This window comes from Poromitra crassiceps (assembly GCF_964638095.1).
Source record: "Poromitra crassiceps genome assembly, chromosome: 4".
NCBI classification, from domain to species: domain Eukaryota; kingdom Metazoa; phylum Chordata; class Actinopteri; order Beryciformes; family Melamphaidae; genus Poromitra; species Poromitra crassiceps.
Window position 1 is genome coordinate 19,273,708 of NC_139626.1, and position 20,539 is coordinate 19,294,246.

The 20,539-nt window shown below is 43.9% G+C and overlaps 1 protein-coding gene across 1 annotated transcript in view; it reads right to left on the minus strand.

Moving 5' to 3' along the window:
• Positions 1-20,539, minus strand: part of ryr2a (ryanodine receptor 2a (cardiac)) — a gene marked incomplete at both ends in the record, with an annotated part of 216,432 nt that overhangs the window by 114,660 nt on the left and 81,233 nt on the right. Inside the window, 18 exons of the mRNA XM_083635808.1 lie at positions 268-411; positions 1,176-1,281; positions 3,743-3,943; positions 4,549-5,216; positions 8,299-8,474; positions 8,559-8,653; positions 9,696-9,827; positions 10,513-10,599; positions 12,844-13,003; positions 13,890-14,050; positions 14,594-14,708; positions 15,868-16,013; positions 17,524-17,700; positions 18,424-18,632; positions 18,945-19,119; positions 19,685-19,789; positions 19,966-20,069; positions 20,374-20,521. Coding sequence (XP_083491934.1) covers positions 268-411; positions 1,176-1,281; positions 3,743-3,943; positions 4,549-5,216; positions 8,299-8,474; positions 8,559-8,653; positions 9,696-9,827; positions 10,513-10,599; positions 12,844-13,003; positions 13,890-14,050; positions 14,594-14,708; positions 15,868-16,013; positions 17,524-17,700; positions 18,424-18,632; positions 18,945-19,119; positions 19,685-19,789; positions 19,966-20,069; positions 20,374-20,521 — 3,109 coding nt within the window. The remainder of the gene's footprint in view (positions 1-267; positions 412-1,175; positions 1,282-3,742; positions 3,944-4,548; positions 5,217-8,298; positions 8,475-8,558; positions 8,654-9,695; positions 9,828-10,512; positions 10,600-12,843; positions 13,004-13,889; positions 14,051-14,593; positions 14,709-15,867; positions 16,014-17,523; positions 17,701-18,423; positions 18,633-18,944; positions 19,120-19,684; positions 19,790-19,965; positions 20,070-20,373; positions 20,522-20,539) is intronic.

The window sequence follows — 20,539 nt, forward strand, 5'->3', positions numbered from 1 at the left end:
GTACATGACTTTCCATAACTAGAGTAACCACTTCCATAACCTACCAATTTTATTTATAGTAGTAGTATTTAGTAGTATTAGTAGATAGGGAATTAAATTCCTTGGTTGACTAAATGAGATAGATTTACTGACGGCATCCTCAACATTTTAGAACTGTTGAGTGATGACATTCAGGTGTCAGTATTTTTCCAAAATGAATATATCCTATTTTGGAAAAACTTGTTTTGGCAGTGTCTTTCTGTGTGTGGGCTGGTATGGAGGACTCACTAGGCTTCTTGTATGTTTTTTTCTTTGGCTGGTCAGCCATCTTCCTCTTCAAGGAAGTCACCTTCTCCACCAAGGAGAGGAGTCGACCTCGGAGGGTACAGTCACTGTCAGCCTCCGTTGCCCTCTCCTCATCTATCTCAACACCTGAAGGCAGAGGAGGGGATGATCTCATACATATGCCTATACATGTACTACATTCAATCACTTTATACACAGTGTATGTGTTGATGATCTCATACATATGCCGATACATGTACTACATTCAATCACTTTATACATAGTGTATGTGTTGATGATCTCATACATATGCCTATACATGTACTACATTCAATCACTTTATACATAGTGTATGTGTTGATGATCTCATACATATGCCTATACATGTACTACATTCAATCACTTTATACATAGTGTATGTGTTGATGATCTCATACATATGCCTATACATGTACTACATTCAATCACTTTATACATAGTGTATGTGTTGATGATCTCATACATATGCATATACATGTACTACATTCAATCACTTTATACATAGTGTATGTGTTGACAGAAATAGAAAGAATATAACAAAATGAGGGCTATATATGAAAAGAATGGTTTACAAGACACACCAAAAATGAATAAACCTACAGTATGTCCAATAAGGGTATACTGTACAAAAGAATGCTGTATGAAATACGTTCTAAAAATATAGAAAAGCAATGGATAACAACTGTAGGGAAATTGCGAATAGAAAGCTACAAAAGGAAGTTACTTAAAGCATAGATGCATGAAGTGCCGACATGCATCATATTCACATTAACACATCTATAAGGCCATACATACACGTAAAGTAAATACCTAGGTATGTAGTGTTTATGTTTCTAAGTACATTTCATGTTATTGTATAAGATGATCAGTACCACAATGTATCATGAGATCCTCATGGAAGTCCAGCAGTTGTTCTCGGATGTATTCAGGACAAGGACACTCGGGTTTCTCATCCTTAAAGTTCAGCAGCATGTTGATCTGCAGGGGAAGTACATGCAGCCAATTCACTTAAAGCAGGACTAAACCCCAAAACACTTTTTTTCAGCTTTTAACCAATATATATGACTTTGGGGGTGGTGTGTGAAGAATTCTGGTCAAAATTTCCACATTTGAGACCAAACTGTTGCCATTGTACCATTTGTATCATTTTCAGCCGCATAAGTGAGGTCACGATGAACCAAAGACTATGGGATTTCAAGATAGTTACTCCCCTACTCCCCCTTTACTCTTTCCCGGCTCCTCACAACTCCAAGCCTAATCCCATGATGTCACAAGCATTTTCCTACCAATATGGCGCTACAATACACACAGCTCATTGGCTGTTTGTGGCACTTGGCCTGTTAATCACCTGTTAATTGATTACAATCGCCTGTTATTTTCCTACCAAGATGGCCATGTGGTGATGTAACACAATACTATCAATAAACGCCACTATAATCATAAATAGAAATAAAAGGAAGGAAATGGCATTGTGTTGCTGTAAATCATTCCCAACCTTGTTCATACTAAGGAGCCCTAATTTAGTTCACATTGGGGCAATGGACCCCCATATGATGAGATTTGATCTCTCAGATGCTAATCTTTTTTTTATGTAGCCTAGATATGATTTTGTCCAGAATTCCATTAGGTTGAGAGATAACAGAGAATCCTGGAATCTTCTCAAGGACCACTGGCGGTCCCCTGGCCCCACATTGAGAACTACTCAACCACTTGATTGTGCCGAGAGAGAGAGGAGGAGGGAGGGAGGGGTGAGAATGTGTGTTTGTACTGTCAGCAGCAGCAGCTCCGAGTCCGCACCAAAGTGAGCCTCCCCCCACACAGCGACTTTCATCCCCGCCGTCATTTCCGCAAACAAATCTAATCACAGTTTAGCACACATGTAAAATATAACACTATACTACGACGTGACAACGTGACAATGCTGCTCTAAACACATCGGCTACTATAATATATTTCCCTGCATCTCATACTGAGATTAGATCGGTATTAAGTTAGGACAGACTGGAATGGATTGAGCAGCCAGGGTCTGGGGAGGAGGAGGAGGGAGGGGGAGAATGTTCTGCGGCCGCGCTGCAGCTCTGCCCTGCGCTCGAGAGGAAAAAGCAGAGGTGCACTACAACTTTTGACCAGATTCACGAAAAAGGGAGAAACGAAAATTAAAAACGGATTTCATGGCGGGGTATATGGCAAGTTGGACAAGGGAATAACGTGGAAAAATCTCGCATTGTGATTACATGAGCGTGTTGAGAGCGGGGAGTTTGTCCGATTGTGCTGTGCTGCTATAACGAGTCTCGCGTCACCAGGCTCTTTTAACGATACTTAGACAAGCTACATACACACACATGGGAGTCAATGGAGTAAATTTCTAGTTCGCCACTGAATGACCATTCAACCATTTTGAGCAACGCTGTTTCCATACAGGCCACCAGCGTTGGCTAGTTGTTGATATTTATAAAGATTTTGGAGCTCTCAAATAACTTATTTTCGAGGCGATGAGCAAACTGTCATGGCGTCGATTTCTGGAAAAAAATTCCTGAGCTGAGCACAGCCAAAGAGTATAGTGAGACAAGAGGAGGTCATTTCTTGGTTTTTCCCCATAGGTTTTTTCAAATCAAGCATCATGCCGTTCTGCCAGAAATCTGGGGGGTTTAGTCCTGCTTTAAGAAATTCTCAATTATTTGGGACGCGTTTTTGGCCTACAGTACTTAGGAGTGACGGGGTGACTTTTCATGGGCCCTTTACGTGGGATTGCTGACCTGACAAAGATCCAGTGTGGATCGAAAACGTTTGTTTTTTGAATTAAACTTTTTTGGCATTGTGAGTAAGTGTGCAGGCTCTACCTTCTTTCATTTATGCAGCGTTTTTTGCTCCAGCCTTATTGCACCTTCCCGTGATGTGCGTATAAATCTCTCTTTTTACCCTTTACGTGGGATCCCACACACAGCTATTACAAGCACATAAGCACTTGACACGGCTGGTTAGTGGTAACATTGGAATGTTGATGATTAAATAGAAAAATTAGGACAGGCCACTTAGTGTTGTATCCTCCTTATATTCATATCTGTTAAAATTTTTGTCCCACTGATGTCACAATGCCTATGACATCATCAGTGATGTCATCAGTGACATAATTATTGACCAAAATCATCTTATGACATCACTGATGATGCCATAGGCACTGATGATGTCATAGGCATTGCAACATCATCAGTCATGTCATAGGCATTAGTTGGCTACTTTCACAATGTTTAGATAGCACATAATAGACAAACATTGGCCACGGCCATCGGTGAATGTCTGACTGCAGTCAGCGTACCACCAGGTGGAGCTCACAGTTTGGGATTCACTGTTCTATTCTAATGTACTGCATGCTACACCACTTTTCTATACTTTCTTCCACTCTGCTGTACTCTGTCTGACTCTCCTCTGCTGGCCTCACCTGTTCCTGTGGAGGCGATCTAAACTCTTTGGTCTTCTTGGCAGTGAGGGAAACGGACATGTTGAGCGCTTGCATCACTTCGTTGTAGCGGAACCGCTGGTTGTCCTGGAGAAGGGCCACAAAGTCATCTGAAAAGGCCACCACCGCCTCGATACGATGACGGACCTGGCAGTCGCATAGGTACTGCAGCAGATGACACATCTAACACACACACACACACACACGCATGCGTGCGCGCACACACACACACACACACACACACACACACACACACACACACACACACACACACACACACACAGGTTAGTTATGCAAACATACAGTAACAGTCTTGGGAAAATGTAGATAATCTCAACAGACAATGGCTGTCTGTCTTCCCCCCCTTCTCAAACCCCGGTGCAGTGTTTCTACCAGGCAGTGGACGAGTGCTGTTCTAGACTTACGATGCGGTTTCTATCTGGATAGATTTGTCCCACCCAAGGTTTCTTCATTTTTTTCTTAAAAGTGCTTCCCTTGAGGGTCTAAGGCTGGTGGAGCTGGTAGGTTACGTAGAATAAGTAGGCTGCTATGTCGTGGAAGTCCTTCCCTTGAGGGTTTAAGGCTGGTGGAGCCCATTACCACGCCCCCTTTTGGCCAGTGGACGTGGAATGATAATCACTTCTAAGTTGGCCCATGACCAACCTTTCTGCCAAGTTTTGTGCAAATCCATTCATAACGTTTTGAGATATCCTGATGACAGACAGACTCATTTGATGGTCAAGTCAGTATAATATTTTAAAGTGTAGGCCTTCACTATTCAGTCTCACCTGGAGTTTCACTGGCTCTGGTAGCTTCATCTGTAACAGTCCTTCTTTAGGCATTTTCCTCCCTCCTTCCTCCCCTTCTCCTCCTGCTTTATCAGTCTCTGCTCCCTTCTCCACCTCCCGCTCCGGGGGCGTCTCCTCCTGACCCCCCGCACCTTCAGAAAACACTGATGGTTCAATCAGCTGGAGGATGTTCTTCAGATCTCCATTGTGGAAGATTCCCATGATCAGCAATGTGTAGAACAGCTTAATGAGGGGGACAAATAGAAACTCAGTGCTACCCCCTACTGGATCCCTTACATGCATGTTCCCCTCTCGGACTGCCTCTGTTAGCATCTCAATTGTTTTGGTTTTCAGTATCTCTAAGGGGAACTCGGGGCTATACTGGAAACAGTCGCCTGATCCTGATCCATTGTTCCCGCTGTTGCGATCCGATGAGCCGTTCCCACAGACAAAACTTGGGGAGGAGAAGTGCATTCTGGGTCGCAGGGAGGTGCTGAGGCCGATGCCGGGCAAGCCGTGTTTCTTCCTCTCATCAGGGAAGAGGGTGATGCTCTTGGTTTCTTCAGTCATTGGGACGATGTACTCGTTGTTCATCATGAGGCGAGCCGTTGCATAGGTGCTCAGGTGGATATCGATGAGGAGGTCGTAATAGCCGGTACGAAGCAACCCTGGGTGGTAAAGTCAGAGAGCAAGCTAATGAGTGTCAAGTCAGGTGAAGTCTACTGTATGTTTACAGTGTCGCATGCTTTATTACAAAGCAGTGCACTTCACAAGGTTAAAAGAAAAATATGACAGAGCACTATATGACAGACACTAGACAGACAAAAGGACCAAGCACATTACTATAAGTAAAAGTGGGTCTTAAAAATGTCAATGGATTCTGCTGTTCTAATACTTTCTGTTTTTACTCAATCTGTAGTGGTTGCTGAAGGTAGTTGCATTAACCTGTATTAAAACCATGACATGTTTCTATAGCTTTGTCAGGGAAGGCTTGCTGAGCGCACAGCAACACACTCATAAAGTTTTACACCTTCACAGATGAAGTCTTGGACTATTTTCAATAATGAAGACTACTTAACAGCCAACGCCCAGTTCTCGTCATATCACAGTGCACGCCCCCTTTCTTTGAGGATGTATAACCCATTCATTGTTAGGCTCGCCCCCTTTCTCTGATGCTGTCTCCTCACCCATTCACAGTTTACCACACATGTGGCAATAACCAATCAGCCCAAGGTATTCCTCTCCAGCTGATCCCAATCACCTAATCAGCGTAGTATATCAGGGTCCATGTTTACTCTGTTTGCTATGTGCTGTGTATGTGTCATTCTCAGTTGCTGATCATCATCGCTGAAGCAGTTGTTTTCGCCCCACCTCCTCCCCTGACCACCACCATCGTCATGACTCCTGATTGAAGAATTCCCTATGGGGGATTTCCTATCCTATTCTTCACTGACGACGCCCTCTCATCATCTCAGGAGAGCGTCATCATATCATGGAGTCATACGCCAAAATTAATTTGTTGTATCATTAAAGCTTGTTATACTTTCTATTAGTCTCTCATTATTGAAATGGAAGCGTCTCATCGGAACCACAGTCCTTTACTACTGGCCACTGAGCAGCCCCATAAAGGAGTTAAAGCAATATTCCACGTAGTTTTAACATAGAGGTTATTTGTCACTTGACTACCATGAAAACCAGAATATAAACGACTCACCAAGATCAGATGCAGCTGGAAGAGTTTGTAGTGTTCAGATTTTTTTTTTTTTACTTCCCACTCATTTGAATGAGGCCATGAAAATGACCAAGCCTTTAATCCCATGGCGCAAGCAATAACACGGCTAGTTGTTTTCAACATGGAAAATGGTCCTACCCCAACCCTACCCTAAGCCACCCACATCCCCCCAGCCACTCTCCCTACCCACCCCTCGAACCAGGATTCTCTACGATCTGCCTATCCCTACCTCTTCCCTAACCCTGGCACTTTCATGACCATGTCCCCTCCCACCACCCACAGCCCCCTAAGCCCTGTCCCTTCCTTACCACACCCACACCGTCCCCCACCACCCACATCCCGTTCCAATTCAATGAATAGGCCAATAACTATTCACTATTTATCTAATGTTTGCTGCTCCCAATGAAGAGCTTAGCTACCCTAACCTCTCGTCTATATACCGTAAATTCCGGACTATAAGCCGCGGCTTTTTTCCCGTTTTTTGGCCTTTTTTGGCCCCTGCGGCTTATATAACGGTGCGGCTTATCTATGGATTTTTTCAAAAAAACAACCAAAAAAAACGGAATTCTCTCTTCTTTAGCACTCTTTCTAACTATAAATCCACTTCTGTTTTAATTTCCTCTCTTGCCCTCTTTTCACCACACTGTATGACACTGTATGACACTGTGTGCACTGTAAAAAAGAAACACAGGTGGTGTTGTGTTATGTTGTTTTGTTGAAATGTTAATAAATGGGAGCTTCCTCAAACAGCCATCTCTTTCCCGACAATCCCCTCTGTGCATGAACCCTTACATATGGTAATTAACTCATTCAGTGCCAGCCACTTTTGGAGAACGGATGCTCCCAGTGCCAGAGTTTTCAGAGCGTTTTCAGTGATTTCTCGAGGCCCACAGAATATTGTGTGATATTACTATGTAAACACCGAACACGCACAAGAACGAGCTGGCTCTATTGTATCATCAGCAAAAAAAAGTTTATTGATACCATTTTCCGTTCTTTAGTTATGAGCCGGAGAAGATAGGTTGTTTTCAGCGTTTTCAGGCTTTTCAAATTATTAGCTGAGATAATCCGCCTTTTGTGAAATGCAGCATTTCAAGCACATTCACTGAGTCTGAAGATAATATTTTCTGATGTAGTGACGTAGTTGTTGTGTGATGCCCTGCGTGCACCACCCCCCTCCCCCCCTCCCCCCGTAAACTCCTCCCCACACTGCACACAGCCTCACGCAACCATTATATTTTCGTTTGTGTGCTGCTGTCGGCTCTCAGCGCCACAGCAGGGAAGAGCCAACCCGGATTGCTGAATGGTTTGGCGTCAGGGGCTGCTTTCCTGGCTGCTAATCGGTTGGAGAAACTATACAGACAGACAGACAGACAGACAGGGACAGAGGGGCTCAGTTGTGAGCGCGGATTGACTCCTGTTCGGAGCCAATGTCAGCTCCCGCGACAGAGCAAATGGCTCTGGGAGCATGCATCGGGTTGTCTTTGATCCACGGCTTTTAGGCTGTTTCTCGGACCTGTCTCTAATCTGGACTGCACCGAGCAAGCACTGTCGCCACCTAATGAGTCCGTAAAATAGGTTATACACCTCCAATAGCTACTATAGTTGTACAGGAGCTGCGGAAGGCTTTGATCGACGTCCCACCGTCAAAAAACGCATTGGACGTCGAAGGACGTCCGTGGCATTCTACGTCACTATTTAATTGGACGTCGAAGGACGTCCATGGCATTCAATGAGTTAAACATTAAAACAAAAAAAACAAAAAAACAAACAAAAAAAAATACCATTAAAACACCCGCGGCTTATAGTCCGGTGCGGCTTATATATGTAAAAAACAGTCAACTTTGCAGGTGCGGCTTATAGTCCGGAATTTACGGTAAATACACTTGGGTTCTTCTATGGCTTCTGTTTCACAGAGTTAGCCCCTTAGGTCGGTTTCGATACATTTTCGGTTAATTGCCCCTGTCATCCATTACCTGGCATGTGCGTATTCTTCAGGGACGGGCTGTGTCTATTACCTGGCATGTATTTATTCTCTATAGCCTGCAGGATCTGTGCCTCGTCCACGTGGGAGCAGAGGGCGTGGGCCACTCTGTTGTTTCCCAGAGCGCAGACTGCAGAGTACAGCCTGAGGGTGTGGTGGTGGAATTTAAGTAAATCCTTCTGCTCCGACAGTTCCAGGATATCCACAGACCTGCGTAACCAAGAGATGAGGACAGAATGAGGAATGAGAGGGAGAGGAAGAGGCGGATTGTGTCTATTGTTGTGGGTACCGTACCTGTTCTCCTCAGGTATATGTAGAGACATGAACTGCAGAGGTTCATTACACTGGACCAGCCAGCCATGTCTGTCATTAACTCTGGACACTGACACCTGGCGGGGGGGGGGGGTTAGCCCATACACAGATAGTATACAAAACTCAAATGGGACACAAGAGACATTTCACTAAGAATACAGTTTCATAAGACTGGAAACCCAGTAATTAATCTCAGAATGTCACTTTGCTGTATATTGAAAAATATTCAAATTTCAAAAATGGCAACATTTGGTAATGTTGATGTTGCTTTCCCCAATGCTGGCTTGGCTTCAAATGATCTGTTTTGGTAATTTTTGTGCCCGTAAAAACCTGGGATTTCTGCATGTCAACACAAGAAGTACATTACCAAAAATATTGGGTGGAGTGCTGTAATCCTGAAGTTCTAGTGATTACTGAGACCTGGCTGCATCTGTCTCTCCCATAACCTGAAGCAAACCTATCTGGTAACAAGCCGGATTCATTCAGGAGAGAGATGTTAACAGGCTACAAAAGCCAGCCAGACCTGACTCTGACCTGAAGTCCTGTGCTGATCAACTGGCCCAGGTGTTCACCGACATCTTCAACACCTCATTGGTAATCTCTCGAGACAGACTTTCGACTTGCATCGAAAATCTGTCTGCATGCAAGATCCGCGAAAAGCCGAGTAAGAGCGCTCGTTGGGGGCAGGCTCGTTGGGGGCAGGCTCGTTGGGGGCAGGCTCGCATGCTGCGCTTTACCCAAGCAAAATGGTGCGGGCGTGACCGAGAGTCAACCGGTGTGTAGTCAAACTGATCATTTTCAGCATGTAGCAACCGGTAGCTTGCGAGCTAGCGTTGTTGTTGTTGTTGTTGTTTCATAGCGACGGAAGCATTTGAGAACGACACGCAGGGAGCGGAAAGGAAATTAATAAATGTGTATTCTAAGGGAGGGAAGGGCATTTCAGATACACCTGTAAACAAGGTATTCTGATGCTGTAGAGTAAGTTGAGTGTAAGGTAAAAATATTTCACTTAATTTATACTGAAGTAAATCCTCAGCATTGACTTTGTACTGTTCAAAAGATATCTGTCCACGCATTTGTCTGTGAATACTGTGCAATCCCACTATAAATAGAGAGTACCTTGAGGAAGTGATTGGGAACGCGACTCCACAGTACAGGAGTGAGGAACTGCACATGAAGCCGTGGAGGACACTGGGGAACTGGATTCTTCTGCTCACTCTTAAACAGACCAGCTGACAGAGGCATCACATTCTGCCAGGGAATAGATACAATATAGGACAATATAAATAACATGACATAGAAACATGGAGGGTCTAGGAGGATACTGAGGGCATATTACTCTTGACCTACATCATACACTTTTTTATGGGTCCCTCCCTGCAGGAAGTCATCTCCTGTGTAGTTTGGGTTCAAATTCAAGCAAGCTCAGAATTCAGTCTTTCGAAACAGACCTGTTGACACTGTCTGTTATCTGGTGCACGTTCTTTAATTCTCATTGAAGCTAACTAAATTGTATTGAGATAAGACACCATCAATAACAACTTACACTACATGTGTCAACACAAGAAGTAAACAGCAGTAAAGCCATACACACTAATACAGTCAACCACACTCACAAAAAGTGAAACTTATCTGCTGTAGTTTGGTTATGGTTGATTTTGAATTCATACAAATGAGTGGATGTGGATAAAACAAGTAAAGGACTATTTTCAAGCAGAAGCAATGACATCCATTCTTCCACCAGTAAGGTAAACAAGGAAATGTTTGAGCAGCGCTAAAAAATAAAATAAAAATAAAAACAAATGTATCAAATAGAAGACAGCCTAGTGATTCAGATAGTGAGTGTGTGTGTGTGTGTGTGTGTGTGTGTGTGTGTGTGTGTGTGTGTGTGTGTGTGTGTGTGTGTGTGTGTGTGTGTGTGTGTTTGTGTCCTCACCTTTAAATGCCCCAGTTCAAACTGGAAGACATTTGGGCTGGTGGCCTGAGCAAAGACAGCTGGGAACAGCTTAGTACTGGGCTCCACCTGGGGGGAGGGGCAAAGGCAATTTGATTGATTTTGCTTTCTTATGACTCAAATACATAATCATGCAAATAGTGTTTAGAGCTAAAACAAAGTCACTCCTAGAATGTGTACAAATGTTTGTATTCAATAGAGCAAGTCCATCTCATGGAGACACCTTGCAATTACATGAATGGGTGTGTTTACAGTGGAAAAAAGATATGCCACAAGAGCGTAGGCGTGGGCGACTCCTTGGAAACCGACTGAGAACTGGCAGGCAGCCGAGAAGACTTTGGTTGGAAGCGGCAATTCAAGGTGGCTGCCAATGTACAATGTATAATGGTACCATATTCACCATAATATCCTTCTTCTGGGCGAGGGTGTATGATGTTGAGAGACCCGAAAACACCTTACGACCCCAGATAACATCACTGATGACGCGTCCTAGTGCATGCTGTAGTATGTATAGCATAGAATCCTGGCTTGCCCTGGCCAGTGACACTTAGGAAAGACTAGGTGACAACCAAGTATAGTTTGGTGACAAGCTGGAGAGACAGTTGACGGTCGGAGAGACGGCATTCGGTACGGGATGGGTTTAGCACCCCATCCTGGCTCTCTCGTGAGGGAGAAATCCACAAACGCTATGGATTAGCCTCCTGAAAATCTGTGCAAAGATCGGCGCGGCCTGGGGTCCTTCAGGCTAGAGCGAGGTGCCCGGCGCAGGCGAATGACGTGCAGCGCACAGGCCCTCTTGAGGCGTCCTTGAGGCATCCACTCTGCCTCTGGATTGCCTTTGCCCCGTGAGGGTCTGGTGAGACGAAGGAGGAGCGTGGCCGGGAGTTACCCACAGAGCCTAGGTCCTCCATGCACCTAAGTGCCAATACTGCGGTGTAGCACTAGCTCTATTGCAGCGGATTGGGCGTTCTCGCTTAGCCCTTCCGCGGGCAATGTTGCAGACAGAGTAGGAAGGCTGATCCGTGAGCGGCTTCTGGGACGCGAGTCGGGGTCTTAATTGGCCTCGGCTGGGTCTACTGGGCGAGGGTGTATGATGTTGAGAGACCCGAAACACCTTACGACCCCAGATAACATCACTGATGACGTGTCCTAGCGCATGCTGTAGTATGTATTTTAAAACAATCTCAAAGCCGCTGGACTTATTTACCAGCAAGGCTGAACACAAAGCTCTATATTAGCTCCCATCAACAGAAGATAAAAAGAAAGAGTGGTGACAGTAACGTTCCAAATACAGTTATCTTACGGTAATCTAAATTTGTATGTTTGTGCCATAGACTGTATAGTCTATGGTTTTGTGCTAACTGATTGCCATGTGATCATTACGCACGATCATTACGCACGATGTCCCATTAAAATACAAACACCAGCACATCAAATTCTGTTGCTAAAATTGGGTAACAGCAGATTATCAGTGAGGCAATCGGCTATTATTCACTGAAAAACTTTGATCACGTGTAAAGGGCCACAAACATGCTGCCTACTTGCAATATTATTGTCAATCAAATGTACCTGTTTCCCCCGTTGCAAACACGTTTCTATTTTCCAGTCAACAAAATAACCCGAAGTGCATCAACAGGTATATGATGTGATGGTTGTTGTGAGATCTCCAAATTACGCATGGAGAGAATTACAGCATGCATCACACAAACTGTGTTAAAGGGAATGTGATGATGAATATGATGGAATATGTTGCATACACACTTGAAAAATAGAACAGAAGCCAAAACTATCGCTTCAGAGTGGCTTCAGCGTGGCTTCAGCGTGGCATGGTGTGCGGCTGGTGTGAATGGTATTGCCTGTTAACAAGGATGCCGAAATGAAACTGCCATAGCGCTGCGTGGCTTCAGCGTGGCTTCTGCGTGGGATTGGTGTATGGTGTAAACGAGGGCTAAAGGTGTGTTCCATACTTGTTAATTCTTGTTTATTTTTTTAATACAGTCTATGGTGCTTTGTTCCTAAATCAGTTTCCTGAAGGAAGGACGGACAGATGGACAGACAGAAGGAAGGAAAGGGTAAATATAGAGGGAAGGATGGGAGAAACAACCAAACAATAGAACCTATGAGGTTAGTACCTGGTAGTACGTGCTGAGCTCTTTGAGGTTAGTACCTGGTAGTATGTTATGGCGATAGTACAGTACCTGGTAGTATGTTATGAGGTTAGTACACCTGGTACTATGTGCTGAGCTCTTTGAGGTTAGTACCTGGTAGGATGTTATGAGGTTAGTACCTGGTAGTATGTTATGAGGTTAGTACCTGGTAGTATGTGCTGAGCTCTTTGCCGTTGGCGGAGAAGGCTAGACATCCATTTGCTGTGTCGACCAAACAGCCAATCTCCAAGCCATTGTTGTTCCTCCCCTGACCAGGACTGCTGTTTTCCCCAGCCCACACCATGTAGCAGTTACTACGCTTTATACTGGAGGAAACACAGCCAAACCATGGAGCAGTTACTACGCTTTATACTGGAGGAAACACAGCCAAACCATGGAGCAGTTACTGTACTACGCTTTACAGAAGGAATATTTTTCAACAAAATTGCATGGATGCAATCTGATCTGCACACAGGAGCACATCCATTGCTAGCCCTGATATGAGATGTCAAGTCAAACCCCCCCCCCAATATTTGATTTTAAAAATGTTCAGAACAGAAACAAAAACAAACAGACATGGAAAAAGAAAACAAACACACACATAACATTCCAAAAGTAGTGCTACCTGCCACATAATGTGCTTGTAATAGATGTGCAAAAATCCCACGCAAAGAGTCCCTGAAAAATCAACGTCAAGTCAAACCTGATTAAAAAGATCTGGCAACTTACCATGCTTTTTCATCAGCTAAGGTACATACAAGATATGAGAAAGCACTTTAAAAATAAGGTTTTAACTACAAGCTGGCCTCTTACTCTCACAATCCACCGAGATACATTGTGATGGGTGGTTGCAAGCAGTGGAGACCAGCAGTTATTACACTAAACTACAGTACAACTAAAACAACAACTAGGAGTTAAAAACATTCTTGTGAAGTAAAAACATAGAATCTAAAAAATAAAATAAATTAAAAATACATGTGAAATATTTTAGTTTAGTCTTTGTGTTTATGTTTATTTACAGGATTAAAAAGAAAATGAATTCCGGACAGAGAAGTTTTGGCTATCTTTACTGACTGCTAACAACACCACTAGATACAATTATTTGCATGCTTAAATATAAGAATTCCCCAAAAGAAATCAAACATTTCAATAAGTAGTAGTAATAAGTAGTCGTAGCAATATTCCCAGTGGCTGGTCTGGGGGTTGACTGACCTCTCATGAACTTTGCCCTTCTCATCTCCCAGGGTAACGGTGACGGTTCGGACCTTGTTCAGCTCAAAGGTCGGGTCATACTGGTGGAAGTCAGAGGTTACCCAGCCCACCCAGACACTGCTGGGCTCCTGGCCAGGGAAGATCCGCACTGAGTAGTAGTACTGCAGAGACACATACAGTTACAGTATGTTATATTACTTGATGAATTCACTCTTCACTCTTTCAATTGATTTGGTATCCATGACGTCACAGTCTGGGCATAGACTTTGGTGTTTCCTGGAAAATGATACTCTTGGGATGCTTGGTAGAGTTAAGGAGTGTTGTACTTGAGACCAGTCTTGGTCTCAGTCTCATCTCGGACTTTGCAAAAATTCCGAAATAATTTTCGTTTTTCGTGATTTTCGTTGTTAGCAGAGCAATGGTGTGTAACGGTTAAGTCATCATTAGAGTCATGGTCTTGAAAATGGTCTCCCATTGGTCTGATCTCCCTCGATCTTTGTCTTGATCTCGGTCCCCCCTCGGTCTCGCCCCACCTTGGTCTTGGTCTCGCCCCCCCCCCTTGGTCTTGGTCTTGACTGATGGGCAGCAGAGCGGCAAACGAAAGGAGAGCAACAACTGTAGACATTCTAACCTTAACCAGAACTACCTAGCAAACAAGGAATCGCTGTGTCGTGCATATATTTGTATTTATTTTGTTGTCTTACAGTAGAGGTTTGCATGAGGTATTCGTAGTCGTCTCTATCGTCAGCCATCACTGCTTCTGACAGACGAGTGGAGGAGGAGCTGCTATTGTCTGGCTTGTTTCTCTTCAGCGTGAACCTGTTGGATAAGATGATTTGTGTCAGGCTTTATAAAACACAATGAAGGAAGCGCAAACAATACTAGTGTGTACAGGTGAGATTAAAAAAAAGGACTAAGCATAAACTAAACTCACAGGGTTCCTTCCCACACCTTAACATCAAATTCAAGGAGTTTTCATTGCCTTTCCAGGCCCAATTCCTTCAAATTTAAGGACTCAACATGCCATAGTTTGAGACACGGATCAAAGATAATTACTGTTACGACTACGGCTGCCCCCTATTAGTCGATGAGAAGAGTCTTAGGCGACCATGTTTTCATTAGTCGGTTAGTCGCAGGAAGAAAAGAAAAAGAAAACACTTAAACTCGGGAAATTCGGGAGCTGTGCCTTGTTGTTAAAAAGATATTAGACCGGGGTTGCCAACTTTGGGCACCTGGCTGGAGTGAGATTTTGATGCCAGCAAACTACAAAGCAAGGTATCTGTGTGTGTGCGTGTGTGTGTGTGTGTGTGTGTGTGTGTGTGTGTGTGTGTGTGTGTGTGTGTGTGTGTGTGCGTGTGTGTCCTTGTCCTCGTGTGTGTGAGCATATCTTGGCAACCGTTCGATCTACTCTTGGCGAGTGTATTGCTGGGGAACCAATACAAGGACGTGTGACAACTAATCAACTAATCAATTCATCGCTTGAACTAATTATTATTACTATTAGTCGACTATTAAAATCTTTGGTCAAGGGCAACACTAGTTACGACACTGAGCACTTTTATAATGAGAACGATCTCAAGCTAAAGTCTAACACAACCTCTGCTCACAGACAACAATTACAAAGAGAGAAGCTTGAATGTGTGAACACTTCTCAACTGTGCTGTTACACGTTGAGTAAAAAACTGATAAAATTGAGTTGAGAAAATAACTTCAATTTCTATTCTTGCACAGAATTATTTCTATAAATGCAAGCACTTTTGTCTATTTATGTCTATTTTCAAAAACGTTCAAGGCCTTGATTTTTTTCTCATATTCACAAACTTTCAAGGATTTCAAGGACATGTGGGAACCCTGTACTCAAAAATCAAACACAAAATGCCAATGAATTAACTGTCCAATGTTGCTCACATGTCCTGCCAATATGGTGAATAAGCCAAATGTGTAGATGTGAGGAGGCAGAGAGAATGAGTGGGTTTACCGTTGTTTGAGCCTAGAGGGCTTCTCCTGGTTGTAATCTTTGTGGTTGTTGAATTCATCCCTCTCCGGCCCATTGGATCCCAGGTGACCATGAGCCGACTTCATCAGGACCTCAAAGTCTGACACGGTCTCAAAGTCCTCCAGCTCCTGCAGAAACAGAAATTCAACGAACCCCAGAATTAATGAAGCATATAGGAGCCGCATATAGGAGCCTATACGCCTATTTCACATGCAGCCAAAGCAGCCATTTTGTGTTGAAAATGCAGGAAGTAACACGATATAAAAATGAAAGCTCATGCTGTTGATATAAATTGTATATAGTGTACAATTTACAACAATTAACAACGTTGCTAATGGATTTCTTTCATTTCAATGCCCTAGTAATCTCATTATTGCAGCTGTCAATTCCTTGTGCCAACCCCTCTACCTTGACAAGTTAATCAAAGGGCACAAGCCGAAATGCCAGTTTCAGGCCGTTGAGAAATTCATTCCTCCACGCTGCGCTCCCTCGCCATACAGGAAACATACATACAAAAAACTCTTCCCGGAAATGTCCTCACCCATACAATAGGTTTCGTTCAGGTCTCATTCATTGTTCATTTATTCAATGAATGAATTAATGTAATTATTTTGAACAATTGAAAAGTATGAAACAGGGGCGTATGCAGAAATGGAATTATAGGTGGGCCTGGATCAAATTGGGTGGGCCTGGATAGGAAGGGGTGCAGATGCCGTGTTATTTTACTAAAAATAATGCATTTGACCATCATTTCAAGTAGAATGATACCACCCAAGCAAGAATATTTCAAGTGTTTCAAGTGCTTTACTGAAATATTTGGACCATATAATGATAATACAATTATCTCAACCTTAAAAGGTTACATATAGGTGCCAAATGTTGCATACATGAATGCTTATACTTGTGTGTATACTGTTACAGAAATTAGAACCACTGATCCATATACTGCTGTGAGTTTAAAAAATAACAACACTGAGGCTGCTTCAAGTTTGAACAAGACGCCCTCTGGTTTATTTATCCACAGAGAGAACAAAATTCCTAGATGTCATGAAGTTGTCATGCATTAGACTCTGGAGATGATGTGCCCTGCGTTTTTACAAAAGTAACAAAACCATTGGCTAGCAATGCAGCAGCAAGTTTGCCTCTAGAAAACAACCAATTAAAAAAAAAAAAAAAAAAAAATTTGGGTGGGCCAGGGCAAGAAGTGGGTGGGCGTGTGCCTACCCAGGCCCACCCGTAGATACGCCCCTGGTATGAAAGGATATCGAGCAGATCATTCTCTTCAGCTGATCATCTTTCCTTGTGCAAATGTGCAGCCTCTGCAATTTGGATAGCACTTCGCCAAAGTGCAGGCAGGCACATCTGGCTTTTAAAGGGGATGGGAGAAGACACTCTGATTGGTGGAATTGATGTTACGCCCAGACCACACCTCTGAATATTTCAGGTACTTAACCCAGCCCATGAGCGCTATGGCAAGGCAGCGTAAAGGGGAGAAGTTGTGTCATCATGTATGTATATGTACTGTATATATATATATATCTGTAGATGTACTGTACATATGTGTGTATTGTGAGTGTGTGTAATAAGGATTAAAACTAAGAAATAACAATAAAAGTTAATCAAATCTTTTTGTTTTACCTTCTTGGGTGAGAAGAGGCCGCCGTTAGCTGGGAATTTGGAGAAGGATTCGGCACACTCTATGGGCATGCTCAGTCGGTAGAAGGCAATGTCGGTGTTGCTGTTCTGTGAACCAAATGACCTCTGGGTGACCTTCAGGCACGGACATGACTCCACCGTCCCATCTATCCTCGTCACCTGGAAGAGGGAAGGAAAATGTTGCATTACAAAACAATGGAAGCACAATGATATATGAATATTAAGTATCAAATAAGTAGAGCCACCCTTTCCCTTCTGAACAGCACCCTTCCTTGTGAGGGTGTGTTTAGCAACTATTCTCTCTATAATGTCTTGTGATCTCAAGTAAACGTTCTGGTTTTCCTTTTATCCCCTCTCCGCCACCTTTGGACCGTCTTCTTGATTTTGACTCTGGCCTCCGAGGGGCCATCTCTATGCTTTATGTGTCTGTTAAAAACACTCTGGTCTCAGGATATAGGTGTTGAAATAGATGACCCAACCTGGAGAGCTATTCTGAGCAGAATACACCATTCTTCTATCTGTGCCAGGCACAGGGTGACCCAATGTAAAACCGTCCATATGACTCATTTGACCAGATGTCGACTGGCTAGATTTGATCCAAATATACACCCAACATGGTTCCGCTAAGCCCCTGCCACTCTCATACAGATGTTTTGGTCCTGCCCATCTCTCACTTTTTTCTCGAATTTAGTCTTTGATACAGTATACTTTCTCAAGTTGTTGCTATGAGCCCTCTCCTATCGCTGCTCAAATCACATCAATCGCCAGTTGTCTCCCTGAAAGTGACTGTTGTTGTCAGCACGATGTCATGGTGATTGGGTACTAGCGATGTAGCCCTATCGAAGTGGCCACTCAATATGTATCCCACATCGTTGCGCTCACCTCAATGTGTTGGTGGCTGGGTGGGACAGGTATGAACTGAGGCAGCCTCTTGCTGAGCCACATGGTGGTATCTCGGTTCATGTTGACGGCGAATGGTTCGTAGCCTTCCTGCAGGCCGCAGATGGTGAAGTATTTCAGAGTGCTGACGTCTTTGCCAAAGTTCATCCTGCCCACCTGACACAGGCCCAGACTGCACACTGGGATAAACCCTGGGAACACAACACATAAAACATTGGTGAAATGCCTTAAGATTAATTTACTGGTCATGTTGGAAATTGGATTTTGTCTTTCTTTGTCACAGAGCTAATAACCTGCCATACTGTTGATTACACCAGCAGCTTCTATTCCTAATCAATGGCTCTGGATAAATGAAATGATTCATATGAGAGGGAGATACTGTAATGGAATTGGATTGGGTAATCTGTAAACCACTTTCAAGAAGAAAATAAGTAGTCCATCGGTACTGATCTGTGGGTCATTTTGATTATCTCATGGTGATCGAGACAAACCACACCACTGACCTTCACAGACTTCAAAGTCCTTGAAGGCAAGCTCAGAGCCGGAGTCGTCCAGCAGTACTTCTCCGTTGAGTGTGAAGATCATGGTCTGTTCATTCAGGTCCACCATGCATCCCACTATGTCCCCGGCCAGCCACGCCCGTCCAAAATGCTCGTTACCCTGGTGCCAACGCTGGGCCTGTCAAATACACACATATACACATACAGTACACTCACAAACGTCAAGATGTTTTCACACACACTGAGCAGGGTGGTGTACTGAGTAGGGAGACCACCAGAATTTAATCTTATTGTATTGGGAGAATTGTATTCTCCCCATTGACAACCATGGATTTAGAAAAAAAAAATAGAACGACCGCACCGCGGATATATGCCTCTGCCAACAAGTGAGCAGTCGACATCTGTGTCTGTCCAGACTTTGACATTTGAGCCAAATGTGAAGAAATTACGTCAAGGCGTTACTGAGATATCACGTTAACGAGCTTGAAAATGGCGTTTGTGAGGTCACAGTGACCTTGGCCTCGGACGGATGGACGGACGGACGGACAGACAGACAACCCGAAACCATAATGCCTCCAGCTCGGCTATCACCAGCGGAGGCATTCTGTAACAAAAAGTCTGAAAATGTTCCATGGGGCCTTGCGGGTGTAAAATGTACTGCACAAACCAGGAAGAGCGGGGAAACGTTGACTTCAAATGTGATTACTGCTATTGCTGCCTCTGCAAAAAGAAAGAACTGTCACCTTGAAGCCATCAAAGACAAAGGCCTGTTCATCAGATCCCAACTCCTGGTCTGGCAGACAGCCTGGCCTGGCCCAGCCCACCCTCATCTCTCCTGCTGTTAATACCTGGAGGAGCGGGAAGAGCAATCCAGGAGGAAGTTATTATCCAGTTTAAGATTTGTAGGACAAACATTATCCTTCATCTCACTTAGCAAATATCAACCAATTGCAAATGAAGTACAGAGCAATATGAGAATAGATCATCACCATTATCATCACCATTATCATATATCTCCTCTTACCTCCAGCTCAAAGTACCACTTCCCAGCACTGACACTGTAGGTTTTCTCCGTTCGGAAGATGCGGAACCTCTCAACGGACATATTGCTGGGGTCAGATCGAGCTGCTGCGAGACAGCGAGGCCAGAGAGGAAGAGGAGAAAATGTCATGAGTATAAACAGTACTTGTCCATGCTATGGTTAAATTCTTATCGCACTACTACAATAAGGCGGAGGGGGCCGCATGCGGCGCACAATTGCTCAGTTAGCGTGCCCGACATGCTAGAAATGAGCATGCAAAGCACAACATATTTCTAGTCAGGTTTATATATATATACCGGTATATATGGGAACCGTCTGGTTGTGGGTTGTCACAGCAAGAACATTTGTGTAATTTCATGTGCTTGTGACGTATGTATCTATGTGTCATACCATGGTCTTGGTCGGGAGCCTCTAGGTTGTATCCATACCCCAGCAGGGTTCGGACGGCCTCTCTCAGACTGTCTTTGTTGGACTTCTTGGTTCTCTCATCCAGCAGGACATAAGGGACCAGGCGAGGGTTACGACGACTCTTCACATCCTAGGAAGAGAAAGAGGG